This window comes from Salvia splendens, chromosome 21 (genome assembly GCF_004379255.2).
Source record: "Salvia splendens isolate huo1 chromosome 21, SspV2, whole genome shotgun sequence".
NCBI classification, from domain to species: domain Eukaryota; kingdom Viridiplantae; phylum Streptophyta; class Magnoliopsida; order Lamiales; family Lamiaceae; genus Salvia; species Salvia splendens.
Genome location: NC_056052.1, coordinates 21,648,625 through 21,668,569, shown reverse-complemented (window position 1 = coordinate 21,668,569; position 19,945 = coordinate 21,648,625). Strand labels below are relative to the sequence as shown.

Sequence of the window (19,945 nt, the reverse complement as noted above, 5' to 3'; positions counted from 1 at the left end):
ACTCGTCTTTGGTCTGATGAAATAAACATCTTTGACCGGACTCGTCTTTGGTCTGATGAAATAAACATCTTTGACCGGACTCGTCTTTGGTCTGATGAAATAAACATCTTTGACCAGACTTGGTTTGTGTTCTAATTTGGCGATTTTTGTCGCCGGGATCGAACTTTCCCTTGTCCTAATTCGGCGAGTTTTATCGCGTGGATCGGACTTTCCCATTTAACCGAAGTGGTCTTATGCAGTAAACCTCTTTGACTAGACATGGTCGTCCCCGGTCTTATGAGGTAAACTTCTTTGACCGAACTTGGTCGTCCTAATTCGGCGAGGTTTATCGCGTGGATCGGACTTTCCCTTATTGCAGTTCGTTTCAGACGAAGTGCTTATTTCTTAAGCCGAATTGTGGTCTCGTATCTTCCTGAGAAGCTTGGACTCACAATCGTTGGCTTACTGCAGTTCGTTTCAGACGAAGTGCTTGTTAAGCTGAATTGCGGTCTTGTATCCTCCTTGGAAGCTTGGACTCACAATCGTTGGCTTATTGCAGTTCGTTTCAGACGGACTGCTTGTTAAGCTGAATTGTGGTCTTATATCCTCCTTAGAAGCTTGGACTCACAATAGTCTTTAATAATCGATCTAAAAAGGGGATCAGTCTTTAAAGAACGATATACCTTGGTACCATTTGTAAGAGACGACAAGCACATAGAGACAAAACACATAGAGAAAAAATGAAAAAGACGAAAGAAAAAACTTTAAACTTTTTATAAAACGACAAGTAAAAGGTACAAGTAAAAACAAACAAATAAAAACATGTACCCCTATGACCGAACTAGACACAAGACAGACTGACCGGACTTTGTCTCTTACAAGTGGAACTTCTTGAGGTTGGAGACGTGCCATGTTCGGGGTACTTGTTCTCCTGACATGTGAGTCAATTTATAAGACCCTTTGCCGAGGACTTCTGACACCCGATACGGACCCTCCCATGTGGGTTCGAGTTTGCCCAGCTTTTCTGCTCGGCTTACTTCGTTGTTTCTCAAGACGAGATCTCCCACTTGAAATTGAAGCTTTTTCACCCTTTGGTTATAATACCGGGCTACTTGCTCCTTATACTTGGCTGCTTTTATGCACGCCAATTCTCTTCTTTCTTCGGCGAGATCTAGTTCGGCTCTCAGTCCGTCGTCATTCATTTCTGAGGAGAAATTTAGAGTTCGGGGACTGGGTACGCCGATCTCCACCGGAATTACGGCTTCAGTGCCGTACACCAGACTATACGGGGTTTCACCGTTGGAGGTTTTGGGTGTAGTTCGGTAGGACCACAGGACTTGAGGGAGATTTTCTACCCATTGTCCTTTGGCTTGTTCTAACCGAGCTTTTAACCCTTTCACCAGAATCCGGTTCGTTACTTCCGTTTGTCCGTTTGCTTGGGGATGGGAGACCGAAGTGAACCGCTGTTGAATGTTCAGCTCTTGGCACCAATTCTTGAACGTCTTGTCGGTGAACTGAGTCCCATTATCCGAGATGAGGATGTGGGGTATGCCAAATCGGCACACTATGTTCTTCCAGACGAAGTCCAATGCCTTTGAGCTCGTTATCGTAGCTAATGGTTCAGCCTCCACCCACTTCGTGAAGTAGTCCACGGCAACGATAAGGAATTTCATTTGCCGAGGAGCTTGAGGAAGTGGTCCCACTATGTCTATGCCCCATTGCATGAAAGGCCACGGGCTTTGCATAGTGTATAGATCGGTCTGCGGCATCCTTGGGATATTTGCATGAATTTGGCACTTCGTACACTTCTTGACGAGCTGCACTGCCTCTTGTACCATGGTTGGCCAATAATATCCCCATCTCAGAACTTTTTTAGCTAAAGCTCTGGCTCCGATGTGGCTACCGCACGATCCTTCATGAACTTCTCTGAGGATGTAGTCCGTCTCTTCTGGTCCTACGCACCGCAATAACGGCTGGAGGTAAGACTTTCTAAAGAGGACTCCTTCATGAAGTTCGTACCGAAGTGCTCGGCACGTGATCTTCCGAGCTTCTCTCTTATCCTCGGGCAATTGTCCTTGATCCAGATACTGCAAGATCGGCGTCATCCAGTTCGGCGAGCTGGATACTGAATGTACCTCGGCTTCATCAATGCTTCGATGCATTAATTCTTCCGCCTTTGAGCTCGGATCTGAGGCCAACTTACTTAAGGTATCTGCTCGGCTATTTTCCGCTCTAGGAATGCGGATTATTCGAAAATAGGAGAAACTTCGGCTGATGCTTCGCGCTTTGTCCAAATACTTCTTCATTCTCTCGTCACGAGCTTCACTTGTACCCAACATGTGATTTACTATGACTTGTGAATCACAATGGACTTTGAGAGATTTGACGAGCAGACTTTGCGCTAACTGGAGTCCGGCCAGGAGGGCTTCGTACTCGGCTTCATTATTAGTAGTGGGGAATAGGAACCGAAGTGAGTAGGTTACCTCGTGTCCGTCGGGAGCGACAAGTAAAATACCAGCTCCACTTCCCATCTTGTTTGAAGCTCCATCTACGAATCCGCTCCAGCAGTCCGGCGGCTCTACTTCGGATTCCAAGGGCTGTGCTAGTTCGGCATTAGCAGAATTCTTCTGTTCGGCAATAACAGGAATTGCTTGATCGAACTTTGCTTCTGCAAGAAAATCTGCCAAGGCTTGTCCCTTGATGGCTTTCCGAGGTAGATATTCAATTGTGTGCTCTCCCAACTCTATAGCCCACTTGGCGATTCTGCCTGATGCTTCTGGTTTGGTCAACACTTGCCGAAGTGGCAGATCAGTCAAGACGCATACCTTGTGAGCATAGAAGTATGGCCGCAGTCTCCTTGCTGCATTTACTAATGCCAGAGCAATCTTTTCCAGTGGTTGATACCTGGTTTCTGGACCTCTTAATGCTCGGCTTGTAAAATAGATGGGAAGCTGCTTTAGGCCTTCTTCTCGTACAAGCACCGCGCTGATGGTTTGATCCGATGCCGCTAAGTATAAGAATATTACTTCGGCTTCGGTTGGAGCAGAGAGAATAGGAAGCTCGGCTAGATAACTTTTGAGCTCGTCAAAGGCCTTTTTCTGCTCGGCTCCCCACTCGAACTTTGGTGCCTTTTTCAACACCTTGAAGAACGGCAGTTGCTTTTCGGCTGCTTGGGAAAGGAATCGATTCAGTGCGGCTAGACATCCGGTTAGCCTTTGCACGTCATGTATGGACTTCGGCATTGCCATGTTCTGAACGATTTGAACTTTTGAGGGGTTTGCCTTGAGTCCGTCCTTTGAAACCCAACAACCCAGAAACTTTCCCGAATCTACCAAAAAGGTACACTTTTGGGGATTAAGTTTGAGGTTGGCTTTCTTGAGCACGTTGAGAGTGGACTTGAGGTTGTGCTCGTACTCCGAAGTGCTTTTGCTTTTGACGACTATATCGTCAACATACACTTCGACCTCCTTTCCAATCAGGTGCCGAAAAAGCTTGTCTACCATCCTTTGATAAGTGGCTCCGGCATTCTTTAAACCGAATGGCATCTTTTTATAAGCGAAAATGCCGAAATCAGTAATGAAGGCCGTTTTTGAAGCGTCAATCTCATCCATTAAAACTTGATGGTATCCTTTGTACAAATCAAGAAAACAAAAAATTTCAAAGCCTATCAAAGCTTCTACTTTTTTATCTATGTTCGGAAGGGGATAGCAATCTTTGGGACAGTGCTTATTTAGATCGGTGAAATCTATGCACATCCGCCATCCTCCTTCCTTTTTCTTGATCATGACAGGATTGGCCACCCACGAAGGATACTTCACTTCGAATAACACATCCGCCTTCAATAATTGACGGACTTCGTCATGGATGACTTGACTTCGTTCTGCCGCAAAGAGTCTTTGCTTCTGTTTTATCGGCCGGACTGAAGGATCAATATTTAACCGATGAGTGATTACCTCGGGGGGCACTCCGGTCATGTCCAACGGAGACCATGCAAAGACGTCTTTATACTCCTTGAGGAGCTGGATGGTTTTTTCCCGAAGTAGGGGCGTTCCCGCGAAGCCGATCTTAACCGTTCTGGATGGATCGTCTTCGTACAGCTGAACTGTCATCGAGTTCGGCTCCGGTATGACTTCGGTCATCGCCTCTGACTCCGGCTGCTGTGATTGCTATGCTTGGTGGTGCCGATCTGACTGCTCGGCACTTCTAAGCGCAATTTGCAGACATTCCTTTGCTCTCTTTTGGTCACCTCGGATGACCGCTATCCCTCCTTTAGTAGGGATCTTGATGGTGAGGTGATAGGTGGAGCAAACGGCCCGAACTGTGTTGAGCCAGTCTCTTCCCAGGATGACGTTGTACGGGGACCGAGCTTTCACCACGAAAAACTCAATCATCGTACTGGAGCTAGTAGGCGCTTTCCCCACCGTGATCGGAAGGCTGATAATACCTTCAGGGCGGGTGTCCTCCTGAGTGAAGCTCTTCAGGGGAAGCGGAGCCGGACTGAGCCGAGCTGGGTTCACTTCTAGTTTGTCGAAGCACTCTTTAAAAAGAATGCTAACCGACGCTCCTGTATCCACAAACACCCTGTGGATCAGTTTGTTGGCCACTCCGGCTTGGATGACAATGGCGTCTTGGTGAGGAGAGATGGCCGGGACGGGATCAGCAGCCGAGAACGTAATCACTTCGTCCTGCTTCAGCCTTTTATGCGTTGGCTCCTCTCGATTGGAGCCTCTGCGTTCTGACTTTAGGGACGACTTGGTCTTCCCGGCAGGGAGCGCGTCAATAGTCTGGATTACTCCATCATATTGCGGCTCGTCATCGTCTTCGGGATCCGGCTGCCTTTTCGGATCCTGAGGAGCGCAGTTCGCACCACTCTGCTTTTTATTCTTCTTTGGCTGCTTACTTCGGTATTTTTTCAATGTCCCTGCCTTCACAAGAACATCGATACCTGCAGCCAAGTTTCTGCACTCCTCAGTATCGTGACCGTGGTCTTGATGGTAGGAGCAGTAGTTATCCTGTGGTCGGCGCGCGGCTGATTTCGTCATCCGCTTTGGCTTTTCGAATAGGTCAGAGTGCAGTTCGAAAATTTCCGCTCTCGGCTTGTTCAGCGGTACGAACTGAGCGGGCGGCTTCTCGGGATTGAGACGAGGTCCCAATCTGTCTTGCACCGGAGCCCTTTGAATTCTTTCAAATGGAGTCCGGCGAGGATGCCCCTGATCGCTATGATCGGGCTTCCTTCTGTCTCCTCGGGTCGATGAGCTGTCTAACGACCGTTTGCGACGGTCTGCCTCATCGGCCCGGGAGTACTAGTCCGCAATGTCCCACATTTCCTGAGCTGTCTGCGGACCGCACTCAACGAGCTTCCTGTAGAGAGCTCCGGGCAAGATTCCATTTTGGAATGCCGAGATGACAAGCAGATCGTTGAGATCGTCTACTTGCAGGCATTCCTTGTGGAATCTTGTCATAAAGTCGCTGATTTTTTCGTCGCGACCTTGACGAATGGAAAGCAGCTGAGCCGAAGTGATTCGGGCTTCCGCTTTCTGAAAGAACCTCCTGTGGAAGGCATCCATTAGATCTCGGTAAGATCTGATGCTGCCCTGGGGGAGGCTATCGAACCACCTTCTCGCGTTCCCGATGAGCAGCTCGGGAAACAGCTTGCACATGTGGACCTCGTTGAGACCCTGGTTCGCCATGTTATATTGATAGCGCCCCAAGAAATCGTGAGGGTCCACGAGCCCGTCGTAAGTCATCGACGGAGTTCGGTAGTTCTGTGGTAGGGGAGTTCGTGTGATGTCGTCCGAGAACGGAGTCTTCAGTGCTCCGTACACGGCGAATCCGATATCTCGTCGGTATGGAGGAGATTGAGTTCTCCTGTGATTCCGGTACCGAGGAGGAACAGGAATATGTCGGGGTTGAGGATTCTTTCTCCTGGGAGATGCGACACTACTGCGGTAGTGACTTTCTTGTGCGGAGGGAGAAGGAGAATCCGTCGTTTTCGTCTCCGGCTGCTTTTGGCTTTTTCGCAGGAAGGTTAAGAATTCCTCCTGCTTTTCAGCCAAAAACTGCTTGACAGCCTCATTCAAATCGGGCTGCTGGGAAGACTCAGTGGGACGATTTTTGGAGCGGCTTGTTCCTTCGCCATGAGAACTGGTGGTGGATTTATCCCTAGGCTGTTTTCCCGACCTATGGGATGGATTGGCTTCCTCCTGGTTCTCACGGGCTGGAATACGGGTATTCTGCGATCTGGTATGCATTTTTTGGGGTGGAAAAAATGGATCAAAAATTCGCTTTATCACAAATTTTGTTCTCTGTTTCCCACAGACGGCGCCAGTGATGAATCCGCGAATTATTGATGATGATGAATGCTCGTAAAAATAAATTACGACACGGTGAATTTACGTGGTTCGATTTACTGAGGTAAATCTACGTCCACGGGAAGAAGGGAGGGCAAGATTGTATTGCTTGATCTGGGATTACAGCTTACAACACAGACTTGCTATATGATTTTATCTCTAGAGAGCTTAACCCTTTTCTATCTGATCTAAGTTCTATTTATACATTGAACTAAGGTCGTGGTTTGCAGCCCCACTAACAAGATCGTGGGTGAGCAATAACTGCTCAATAACTGCTTCGTACCACTAAATAGATCGTGGGTATAGCGGAGGTCGTGGAGGCCTTTCATGAGTCCACTAACTCCTAGTTCGGTCGAATGCTGAGACCGAACTGCTGGACTTTACCGATCAGCTCTTGCCGATCTGAGAGGAGAGCTTGACTGGTCGGCTTTTACCGAGCTGTAGGCTGAGTCCGAACTCTTTGGTCGTGCCGAACTCTTTGGTGCCGAACAGATACTCTTTCTTGGGCTCTGGGCTGATGGGCCGTCACTGTTATTGGGCTTGCCATTAGGGTTTAGTTCGTACCCCATCAGTTATGTACCACAAATACTCTGCTCTGGCTTTCCTATTGGAGGACTAGAGGGAGGAAAAGACTAAAAGGGAGAAGTGCATGTATAATGTGAAAGGAAAGACGGGAAAACCAATCATTGAACAAAGAAAATGAAAACCTAGCCATTTGGGAGCTGATAATCAGTCACCAATTTTTAAAAATGGGCATCGGCCATTCCAACACATAATGGAGATAATATTTGGATAATGGTTAAAGAACCACCTACCATTTTCACTTGTTTCACGTGTTACCGAATTGATTCTTTGAAAAATTAACGATTGCTTACGCTTTTTTCATGTGATAATCTTCAGAACTCGATCATGGATCTTCTGACAATGTTCCAATATTTAATTTTTATCTTAGGATAGGCTAAGCTTATCAAACTTATCTAGGTCTTAAATAGAGAAAAGATATATTAATTCCTACACAATGTAGAAGAGGAAATTTTGTCCATCTCAGAGGGGAGGGGACAAAATTATAAGAGTCATAATTTCTGGCTCTCATCCAATTTACCTATTTATAAAGTTATATTAGGTAAGATCAAGAATCTATAGAGGTTTGTTCGCCCTTAGAATATCGGCCCCACTCGCTTCGCTTTGGTACTGATATTCTTCATTCTAGTAGACGCCGCAAACTTTTTTGATTTCTGTGTCCACTCGATCAAAATGACCGCGAAGCATCTTCAGACTGCGGGGGAGAGGGGGGCGTTCCTCTTGGCCGCACGTTGTTGTATTTTTCCATCACCCTCGTCAAAAAAACATTCAGGGTTTGTTGGTTCCCAGCGATCGGATCCTCCGAAGTGCGACCCACACTTCAAACAATTTCTCCATCTCGGTTGCAATGTAGGGATGACAGGCAGTAGGATCGTACTAGTTATCAGTCTCCAGATTTTCTTTCTCCTTCGGCTGGGCCTCCCTAATTTGGGATAACGATTGTGTCGACACGTGGCCCGTGCTGGAAGTGCGACATGGAGGGTCAGTAGATGCTCTCAGTTGGAGGACACGGCCTCTAGCATATACAAAGGGCGTCGCGGCCAACTTCCTCTCCCCTCGAAGAACCTCTAAGAGCATCCGCAATGGGGACGGATGTCCCGGCGGACACCAAAAAACACCTCATACCACGTCATAAGGACATCCCACTGCATTGCCACGTCATAAGGACATCCCACTACACTATAGCGGACATCCCCAATGACATCTTGGCGGACATCCACAATAATAAAAGTTCACAAATTCACAAATATGCAATTTACGGAATTAAAATTTCGACACGAATACGGGAACAATGCAACGATTTTATTTATAAAAAAGCATACATATTTAAATTTAAAAAAAAGTACATAGTTCACAAAAAAAACCATCCCAAACCAAAAAACGATTCAAACAAAGTACGTGTTATGCCTTGAATCTCTATAGTTTGCCGCTAGCGAACGGGGGTTTGCAACGAGCCGTATATATAGAGTTTAAAAAAATAAAAAATCGGGACAAGCCGTATAATACATGCGTTAGAGTTTTTAAAAAAATCGTATATATAGAGTTTGCAACGAGCCGTATATATAGAGTTAAAAAAAATAAAAAAATTGGGACGTCCGTTGTGGCACCGCAATAGCGGACGTCACGACGGACGTCCGCCGACGGCCGCTGATACCTCACGTCCGCCGGGGACGTCCGCGTCCGCCTCTCCCGACCCAATGGCGGACGTTCCGCGCGGACTTCCGGCACGCCGATCCGACGTCCGGCAGGAAGTCCTCCATTGCGGATGCTCTAAGCGACGAGCCAATTGCAACGTTGTTTCGCCCATAGCACGCCACGGTACCAGGTTAGAGGTGAGACGCGCTGCGTATGCCTTAAATAAAAGAACCACCTCCACTATTAGAAAGAAATTAATAAATAAGAAAAGAAACTCATCTGGTCAAAATACCCACCAGATTTTGCAGGCACGGCCACCATACATAAATGCTTCTCCGAAGGTAAGTTAAAATGTAAGTATCATATCATATGATGTGTATAATTCTGAATTATGGATCTACTCTTCAGTATTCAATTAATGCCGCTTTTCGAACATGTACATATACATATGTAGACCATATGCCTATGAAGCAAACATCATCACTACAGAGAGAGAGAGAGAGAGATCACCCTTATTAACTGATGGATCAATTGAAACCCAGCTCCGTCAACTCATGCCCCCTTACCGCACTCACATTTCTTCAACGCGCCGCCGTAGTATACGGCGACTGCCCTTCCCTCATCTACAACTCCACCACCTACACCTGGTCCCAGACCCACTTCCGATGCCTCCGCGCCGCCTCCGCCATCGCCTCGTTGGGGTTTTCCTCCGGCGCCGTCGTGTCCGTGGTGGCGCCCAACATCCCCGCCATGTACGAGCTCCAATTCGCCGTCCCTATGGCCGGCTGCGTCCTCAACAACATCAACATCCGCCTCGACGCCAGAACCATCTCCCTCATCCTCCGCCACTCCGAATCCAAGGCCGTCTTCGTCGATTCCCACCTCCACTCCGTCGTCCTCGAGTCCGTGTCTCTCCTCCCGCCCGATGCTCCCCGCCCCGAGCTTATCCTCATCACCGACGAAGACGACTACATCGACGATCGTCGTGATTTTGCTACTACATATGAAGAGATGTTGCAGAGTGGAAGTGAAGATTTTGAATGGGTGGTTCCGGCTAGCGAGTGGGACCCAATGACTTTGAATTACACCTCCGGCACTACTTCTTCACCGAAAGGAGTAATTCACAGCCATAGATCGCTCTTCATAATCACATTAGATTCGTTAATCAATTGGTCCGTCCCCAAACAGCCAGTCTACCTCTGGACGCTGCCGATGTTCCACTCCAACGGGTGGAGCTACACCTGGGGCATGGCGGCGGTCGGCGGAGTCAACATCTGCCTCCGCCGCTTCGACGCCGGAGCCGTTTACGACGCCATCGGAAACCATAAAGTCACTCACATGTGCGGCGCTCCGGTGATTCTGACAATGCTGGCAAACTACCCGCGCGCGGCGCAGCTAAGATCACCGGTTGAATTCATGACCGGCGGCGCGCCGCCGCCGCCGCAGGTGGTGCTCCGGACGGAGGCGCTGGGTTTTTTAATCAGCCACGGGTATGGGATGACGGAGGTTGCCGGGGTGATAGTGTCGTGCGCGTGGAAGCCGAATTGGAGCAAGCTTCCGGCGGCAGAGAGGGCGAAATTGAAGGCGCGGCAAGGGGTTCGAACGCTGGGGCTGACGGCGGTGGATGTGGTGGATCCTGAGAATGGAAGGAGTGTTAAAAGAGATGGAGTGACCATGGGAGAGATTGTGGTGAGAGGAGGGACGTTAATGCTGGGGTATTTAAAAAATCCGGCGGCGACGGCGAAGTGCATGAGGGAGGACGGGTGGCTGTACACCGGCGACGTGGGCGTGATGCACCCGGACGGGTACTTGGAGATAAAGGACAGATCGAAGGACATAATAATCAGCGGGGGAGAGAATGTGAGCAGCGTGGAGGTGGAGTCGGTGCTGTATTCGAACCCGGTGGTGAATGAGGCCGCGGTGGTGGCGCGGCCGGATGAGTATTGGGGGGAGACGCCATGCGCCTTCTTGAGCTTGAAGGAAGGGGTGAGTCCGAAGCCGCCTGAGGGTGAGATGATAGAGTTTTGTCGGGAGAGGCTGCCGCATTACATGGTGCCTAAGACGGTGGTTTTCATGGCGGAGCTGCCGAAAACGGCCACTGGAAAAGTGCAGAAGTATGCGCTGAGGGATATTGCAAACAAAATGGGGACGCTTTCGGCGGCCAGTCGGATGTAGGATGCTGCTCAAACACCCATTTCTTTAATTGTTTCTTTTAATTACTTTAAATTTTTAATGATTTCCTATTTACTGAATATAAGATGTTTTTTGTGTACCATTTATAAATAGAAAACAATAAAGAATTGAACGTTTTCTCTCCATTTAGTTATTTTGAATCATTAAATAAGGCTTTTGATCAAAACAAGTATGGCCTTAAATAAAGAAATGCAAGCCATTTTTCAGCCATTGGATTGTCTAAGATCATCTTGATGTAATAAGATCTTACTGTTTATTTAATTTGATTTTTATTATTATTTGAATCATTTAAAATACGGAAAGGTTAATTAAGTAATTATCTATTTGTTGTTGGTTAATTGATCTCCTATAATCTAGCAATTTAATTTATCTCTATCAAAGCATACGTGTCAATTGTGGTTTTAACTTTATCAACTGCATCTTCTTCGTGATTCATCTTTTGTAGCCATTGTTACCCCAGATTTGCAGTCTAATTCTTACAAATTATTATTTTCACGTGTCAAATATATATCATCATCTTTTGAAGATCACAACTCCATATGTGTTGCAGTTTAATCTTTTCAATTTTCGATTATATTTAATCATAGTTTGCAGTTTCCAAACTTAAAAAATGGAATCCGAAACTCTTCCTATTTCGCATATAGCTAATCAATCATACTCCGATGACGTTATTGAGAATACAGGTTATGGTCATTGTTTTTATTTTCATTTGTTTGCTATGCTCCGATTCACATTTTAAATCTGTTTATTTCCCCGTCGTCGTTTGCGTGTATCTTTGCAAATATACTATTTGAGCGTTTTGTCCGCTATGCTTCTATTTGTGTATAGTATGACACATTTTCATATATGATAATTTTGTTAGTTGTATGTCACTATGTAAGCCTATTATGAATTATTATCATCCTACACCCAGTATATGGTATTTTTTTGTTATTATCAATCATATTCTGGTGACGTTTTTGGGAATACAAGTTATGGTCATATTTTTTATTCATATTTTTTTATATGTTTATGTTGTCGTCTTCGTTTGTGTGCTTTTTCTCAAATATATTATTCTTCTGTTTTTCCCAATATGCTTTGATTTGAGTATAGTATGACACATTTTCATATATGATAATTGTATTAGATGTATGCCACGATATAAGCCTATTATGACCCATTATCATTCTACACTCAGTATATGGTTGCTTGTTTGTTATTAATTGTTTTTATTTCGTGTTTTTCTGATTATGAATTTTTACAGATTTAAATATACCAAATGCCCTATAGAGCATAAACCTTTTGTTGGTCGTAGCTTCCCCACATTGGACAACACAATTGAATTTTATGAGAATTATTGTAGACTTGTTGGATTTGATACAAGGAAGAACGGTTCAAAGAAGGTTGATAATGTCACCATATGCTTTTACATGGTGTGTAACAGAGAGGGAGAACAGAAATTTAACGATCAACAACCCAAACGACGACGTAAATCGAAAAAAGGTGGATGTAATGCTTGTGTTGCATTCAAATTCGATTCCGACCGTGGTTATGTAATTAAACATTTGAATGAAGAACACAACCACCCCATGGTTGAGGTACAACACCAGAAGTTCATGAGATTAAATCGTCAACTTGAACCAGTTCACCAAAAATTTATTTCAGATTGTGCTGGTGCTAATATTTGGCCATCTCTCACTTTCAAGCTGTTGACTGAATTGATGGGCGGTTATGAGTATGTTGGGTGTACTATGTTGGACATCCGTAACTACACACGGGACATCAGAAGATACGCTGAAGGATATGACGCCCAAATGATAATAGATGAGAAAGAAAATTGTGATGCCTTCACGTACGAGTATGAAGTTGATTCCCGGACTGGGTGTACTTATGTTTGATGCAAGTTTTTTAGTTTTTGTAAGTAATGTTCGTTTAATTCCTTTCTGGAGACCTCTTATATTGCAATGTTAAGTATTTCGAAATTACTGAAGTCATTCATCAATGTTTGATGTTTTTTGTTTGTCAATAGTTTTATATCATGACTGAAATTTTGGATTATTATGACTAAGGTTACTATTAAATGTTCATGACCTATATATTCATCTAGTATGACACAACAGACTAGATTAATATTTTGGAACATAAAATAATATTTTTATGTCATGACTCTAATTTAATATTACTATGTCCCTATGGACCCATATTATTTTATGACGCATATCATTGGTTAGTATGACCCAAATGCATACTTATAGTTTTAAGTAAATATTTTTGCATGCTTGGATTATACAAACGTTATTAATGTGGTTAAAATATGAGCAGAAACGCGGTTTTGTTTTTTGAATTTGTTACCAGACTCCAAAAATATTCTTCAAGCGTACTTATAATCAGTTTGTTTCATGTAAACATTTATATTCTTATGTATGTGGCCTTTTGTTATTCAGTAGTTTTAGGTAATGCTTTCTATTGTTGTATATTTTGACACTGAGTAAACTAACAATTATATGACTCACATACGCAATGTTTATGACCCAGTGTATGGAGTAATGTTAATAGCATCAGTTATCGTTCAACAGACAAAATAGGGACGCACTCAAAGGTCATTGCAATGAAATTTTTTCTCAACTTATAGATGAAACAATATATAGTTTTGTTTGCCATCCACTAGCCGAGTATAACGGAATTAAAAATCAAGGTTCACACTATCCCTAAAGAAACGAACAAAATGATCCACTAATTTAAGCTACGCAATAAACATTTGGAGAGATCCATAGTTTGCTATCATGTTTTCTACGTTCATCTTTTTTTTCTTGTTCTCCTTTGCATAATGTTTATAAGCCGCCTCTTTATTCAGTAACGAGCTGTGATTATTTCCTGCCAACATCAGCACACGGTTGTATTTAGCTCTTAAATACTGTAGCACACCTTTGTTTTTTATCGATAGTCCACAATTCCATTGCCCCTCCCTTTCACCCATGTAGACTTCAAGGAAACTTTATCACATACTACCACAGACAAAACAAAATTGTATTAGAGATATCATATCAAACATATCAAGTAAGTACTTGTTGGGAGGAGCACAGACCTTTACCAGGAATTGTTATATCTGCAGCAGTCTCCTTAACTGGTTTAGATTGCGGAGTTGTTTTGTTATGAGGTGCAATCATTGAAACATAAATACATCAGCGTATAACATTTAATCAAAAAATGCACGTAAATATGCCTCTTATTCCAGAACTCTTTACCCATATATGGCATACCTATACATCAGTTTTTAAAGATCAGCTATACAATAATGTAACAAATATATAATTTTAACTTGGATTTATGTCATGTATAGCATCACTTGCTTCAGTTGATGGTTTGGGTGAAGTTTGGACTTTTGCGTATGAAACAAAAGACCACAATTACATACCAGGTTCCAAAATCGAAAAAAGATGTCATACAACCAAAAACTAGAAGGTGAAATCTATTTACCCGTCTGAGCTTTAGGGATCCGCGTTGGTTTGTTTGCAGTGTTTGTTCTCTGATACACTAGGTCAACCAAAAAAAAACGAAGTTAAAATTTTGATTGATTTTGTGGGATGTAGGTCATGGGTTACAACATAGAACTAACCTTTTCCGTTATGAGTTGAAGATCCAGATGCTCTAGTATTCACCATTGTTGAATTTGATTGTTGGCTCCCTTTGTTAGTCGCCTTCAACAAACGGGATAGGTTTTACTGGGATGAACCGTTTTTTGTGGGTGGGCGATTTTATGTGAAGGCCTCTATGAATCTGTGGTCGATACGATTAATTGTTAGAGTTTTGTAGATTTTTGGCGATTCGGATGCCCAGATTTTGTGGGTGATTTAGTGCCTAGGGTTTTTATTTTTGAGTGAATATTTTGGGGAGAGAGATGAATTCAATGGAGCGGGAGCCGAAGAATCAGGTTGATGGCATGTGGAGTAATGATCCCAGGAATTCCGCGATTAAAAACGAAACGGCGGTTTCATTACTTTTTATGTACCCAAATTACCCTTGTATGCCTCAAATTGACCTTATTATGACCCATAAAAATCGTTGACAAGCTCAAATCGTGGCCGTTCAGAACAAGATCGTACGGTCCAATATTGGTCTGTATTTTTATACTTAAGAGCTTCCTTTGGTAGATGAAGACCTTATTAAATAATGCTTTTTCTTTATGTTGTTTTTTGATAATTGGTATCTTAATAACACGCTTTAAAAAATTCGGTGACAGAGATCGTTTAATTTCTTGAGATTCCATTTCCATTAGTTGTGCAACTTAATTATGTTTTAGTTTGAATATGTTCTTTTTATAGTAATTACTAGTACTAATTAGGCATCAACAATATTGAATATTATGTGCATGTCTTTGAACATTATGACACTATGACTATAGGCATCAACAATATTGAATACTACGAATCACTTTATTTACATTTATTGCATAGTCGAATAGTATCATGGAGTATTTTACTCACGTTATTCATGGATCTCACCTACTTTTCTTATTCTTTTCATCGTTCTTTCTTAACTACTTACTTTACGATGAACAAAAAGTACTAAAATGTAAACATCAAGATTTATATAAATGAAATAAATGAGAAATTATATAATTAAAATAATAAAGTTATACACCAAAAAATAAAAATATTACTCCATATAATTGAAATATAAAAAAACATAAATTGAAAAAAAATCTCGAACTTAGACAGATCTAGTATAGCCTCGAGTGAAAACAAAAACTAGCGGTGTCATTTTCTTCATCTCATTCATCTTTATCAGTGCATTCCTCTTCAGTTGACGACTTCTATTCAACACCATGCTCGCACTCCTGTCTTTGCTCGGATCGCTCGAGACTCAGCTTCTTGTGCATTGTTATTGCTATTATTTATAATGTTATTGTTTGTAGTGTACTCTGTTGGCTGGCTCTTGGCTTTAAATATAAAAGAATACGAAGATGATGTATCGACAATTATTTAGGAAAGGAATCAGTTTTAGGTTTACACTCGGTATTAAGTGTGAATTTTATTAATTCGGAGTAATTTAATTTGAAGTATTCATTGTCGTCGTGAATGCGAGTTTGGTAAGAATGGAATGCACCAACTATCTATAGCTGTGGTTCATAATTATTTATAATAATTTATGAAAGTATTTTAAATATTTCAAACTGAATTTATTGGTTAATTCATGACCCATGAATCATATGATCCACCCCCGTTCAATTAAGTACCACCCAAAAACAGCAAAACTAGTTCGATGTATATATATACACTATTTGTTAAAATGTCATGCATTTAAGAGTAATAGCTTAGAAGACGCGTTTCTTTATTATGATGGCAATAAATTCACCCTTATTGATCTACAAATTATATATTGATATGTAGGTGTAAGTTGACATTAATTTCATTTTCTAGTTTCTCGTATAGTCGGTTTTATGTTATTATCAATTTAATATGGAGTACATAAATTTGGATCGACTATTTCCGAGTAAACGATGCCAACGCCTTTTCTCTTCTAAAATATTATTGGCTACGGTAAGCTAAAAATATTTCAATTGATGCAGTGACCACATTATGTTCAAATTAATACCACATTTAGTTGATGTCAGATATTCTTTATTTAGAAGTAGCAATCATCCACATTATGTTCGGACAGTTGTATGGTTCGGCCATCCTAATAAAATTTTAACCATAGATTAATTAATTTTAATTATCTGAAATTAATTAGTACTTCTCTATTCACAAAATAATGTTCTAGATAATTCCACCAACTCTTTTCACCATTTTTATTTGCATTTTAAAAAACTCGCACTAAGTCGAAGTGAGACTTTAAATCCTACTCGGAGGGAGTAATGTTATGGTGAAATTTGCAGCGGAAGATTGCAATAATAAATAAATTCACAAACTTATATTACAATTAGATGGTTAATTGAATAAAATCCTATAACATAAATTAAGTACGGATACAATGTTAACTATGGTTGGCTAAATATTTATTAGTGTAAAATTTTATTGTGAAGATATTTGATTGTGTTGTGTTGTGTGTAATCATAATTGTTTTTTTATTCTTTTATGTTGCTTTGATTCATATCTTGAAATTTGAATGCTTGCTTGATTAGTTATTTTGTAAGCTCACTTACATTAATTGTGGTATTTGGAAGATGAAGTAATTAAGGAAAATCAACATCACAACAATTATAATTCGGGAAAATTGAGGTTATGCGTGAGAGCTTTTTATAATTCGGGAAAATTGAGGTTATGCGTGAGAGCTTTGATCCTAAGTTATTAAGGCCATCCACAATAGGAATAGCCCAGCAATAGCCCAGCCATAGCCTAGCCACTGCCACATCATCAGCACTAAAAATCCTCCTGCCACATCATCAAAACAAACAAATAGCCCAGCAATAGCCCAGCCATAGCCTAGCCACATACTATCCATATCACTATTAACAAATATATACAAAATGAAATAATTAACAATCACACAATATACGGAATTAAATTTACGACACAAAAACAAGAAAATTCACTAATATTAATAAAATTTAAAAAATACATTAATTAAAAAAAGTTACATAATTAAAAAAACTAATGGCGGTCAATCCTCCGCGCCCATAACTCTTCAATTAAATCCTTTTGGAGTCGAATATGAGCCGCCGTTTGGCGCATGTCGGCATGTGCTTGTAGGAGGCCGGCTTCATCATGAGGTACCCCACTCCGTACGTTGGGGGCGGCCACGCCGTGGCTTGGACCGGCTTCATTATCGTCGTTGACCCAATTGGTCAGTTCGCCACCTTCATCTTCGACAATCATGTTGTGCATGATAATACAGGCGTACATTATATCAGCAATGCATTGGACATTCCACAAACGCGTTGGACCCTTAAACGCGTTCGGAAAAAAAAAATTTTAATTTCGCGCTAGGCGGTGCGCTGGGCGATCCGGGCGCTGTAATAGCGCCGAGCGGATCGCCTAGTGCACCGCCCAACGCCACGAAACCGCCCAGCGCTGCGCGGTTTCTCTCTCCATTCGTCCGCTGGGCGACTGCAATAGACCGCCCAGCGCCGGCGCTCGGCTGGGCGGTCCGCTGGGCGCTATTGTGGATGGTCTAAGAAGTTAAACACCAGACATTTATGAGACTCCCGCAGATTAAGTACTTAAACATAAAGCTTAATCTATTTAAGTGATCGTACACGGTTCAATATATCACACTGTTCGAGGAACCCTAGATGTTGTCGGAGTAAAAGATCGTCAACAAGGGAGTTCTAGAGCATTGTAGATTCTTATCCAAGACTTGTATCATTTGGTGATGGCATGTGAATGGCTAGAAACATGTGAATTGTATCTTCTTAGTAACTTGAGAACGAATAAATGCACATCGATCACATGACTAAATTCGTGCTTAGTGTTAAAACTAAATTCGGTCAACGAGCATATCAAAAGAAATTGAATATCCATTATTGACTAGCTTATAAATAGAAATTGAATTTCTTCTAAACAAAGATACTAACAAAATATCTTTTTATACCAAAGTTGGTACTACTAAAGCGTAAATAAACAAGTCTCACTGTAATCGCAGCTAATATCATGGCATCTCCTAGTTGGACATTGATCTGACCCTCATGTTTTTATAATTTGTATTAAAGCATGGTGAAAACAAATATGGTGAGTAGCTCCCGTATCCACTATTCATATATGAGTGAAAACGACAGCTACGCATAATTCTACCATATGAGCTTGATGCATTTACTTATTTAAATAAATTTTTTTACTCTCTTTGTTCCTTCATAGTTGAGACAATTTTTTTTGGCATGAAGTTTATTAAATGAATGTTTAGTGTGTTAAGTGACTAGTTAATAACATAGATAAAGTAATAGAGAGAGTGGGAGAAAAGTACAAATAATAAAGTAGATATAATAAAATAAGAGAGGAGAATGAAGTAGAAAAGAAAAATGTGAGTTAATTATTATTCTCTCTGTCTTACATAGATTTTAAGAAATATAAAAGAAAATTAGTGGGAAAAATAGTAGAATGTGAGATCCATTTTATATAATACTAGTTTTATAATAAATGTGAGTGGAATAAGTTAGTAGAATGTGGAACCTATCTACTATTTATAGTAAGGGCGAATTGAGATTTTTAGTTGCGGATGGACTAAAATAGTAAATCAAGACTCTTAAGCCATGTGTTGGTAGGGTTGATAACTCATCTACAGATGGAATTCTATGAATAAAAATGTCATTTTTGTTCATAGAATTTCATCCCTGGATGAGTTATCAACCCTACCAAACATGCAATTAGTTGCAAATGAAAAAATACCATATATGAAAATGACTCTACTATAAAGGAAAATTTTCAAACATAAAAATGATTCGAACTACTCTCTCCCTCCACGATCAATTGATATCAATTTTCTTTTTCATCCGCCCACAATTAATTCCACTAACTTATCATACTCACATTTATTATAAAACTAATATAAAAAAGGATGATCCATATTCACTAATTTTTTTAATCCACTTACATTATACTCCCTCTGTCCACAAAAAATAGACTAAGTTCAAAAAGGAAAGTTTTCAACCAATACTAACCCTACACATCATTCTAAATGTGGACCTCACAATCCAATAACACTCATTTCACTACATTTTCCCTCCCTCTCTCTTACTTTACCAATTATACATTAAAACATGTGTCAATCACAATCTTGTCTATTTTTTCGTGGACGGATGAAGTATTTTGTAAAACTCGCTTCAAGTCAAAAAGGTTAGATTAATCGTGGACGAAAGGAGTATGAAGTAACTATGAAGGAAGGAGTACCTCGTTATTGCGTACCAAAGCAAAGTAATGCGCTTAGACCTGCTCACGTTTCAAAAATCGTCGGTTCCGGTTTGGAACTGGCCTGGCAAGGTGTTCGGCGGTCCTGGTTCACGGCCCGTAACCGTCGGTTCAGGCGGCGATTAAGATTTACAAAAGACTTGAAGTCTTAAACAATAAACAAGTAAAGTACTCTAGTAAACAACTTGAGCAAATTAGAGAAAATGAGGATAGAGAATAGAGAAATTGAGAAGAGAAATCTTTATTAACACAAGAATGAGGTGAGTAGAAATGATGGAGAATGGGGTATTTATAGGAGAAAGATTGGAAGAAATCTGATTTTAAAAAAACTGAAATTTGAAATTTCGGCCGGTTTACCGACGGAACCGGCGGTTCTAAGTCTAT

General features: G+C 41.6%; 1 protein-coding gene across 1 annotated transcript; it reads left to right on the top strand.

Annotated features, from left to right (window-relative positions):
• The first annotated feature begins 9,006 nt into the window (after positions 1–9,006).
• Positions 9,007–10,864, top strand: LOC121783446 (probable CoA ligase CCL11). Its single transcript, XM_042181515.1, has one exon. The coding sequence runs from the start codon at positions 9,069–9,071 to the stop codon at positions 10,719–10,721; it is 1,653 nt and encodes a 550-aa protein (XP_042037449.1). The 5' UTR covers positions 9,007–9,068; the 3' UTR covers positions 10,722–10,864.
• The last annotated feature ends 9,081 nt before the right edge of the window (positions 10,865–19,945 follow it).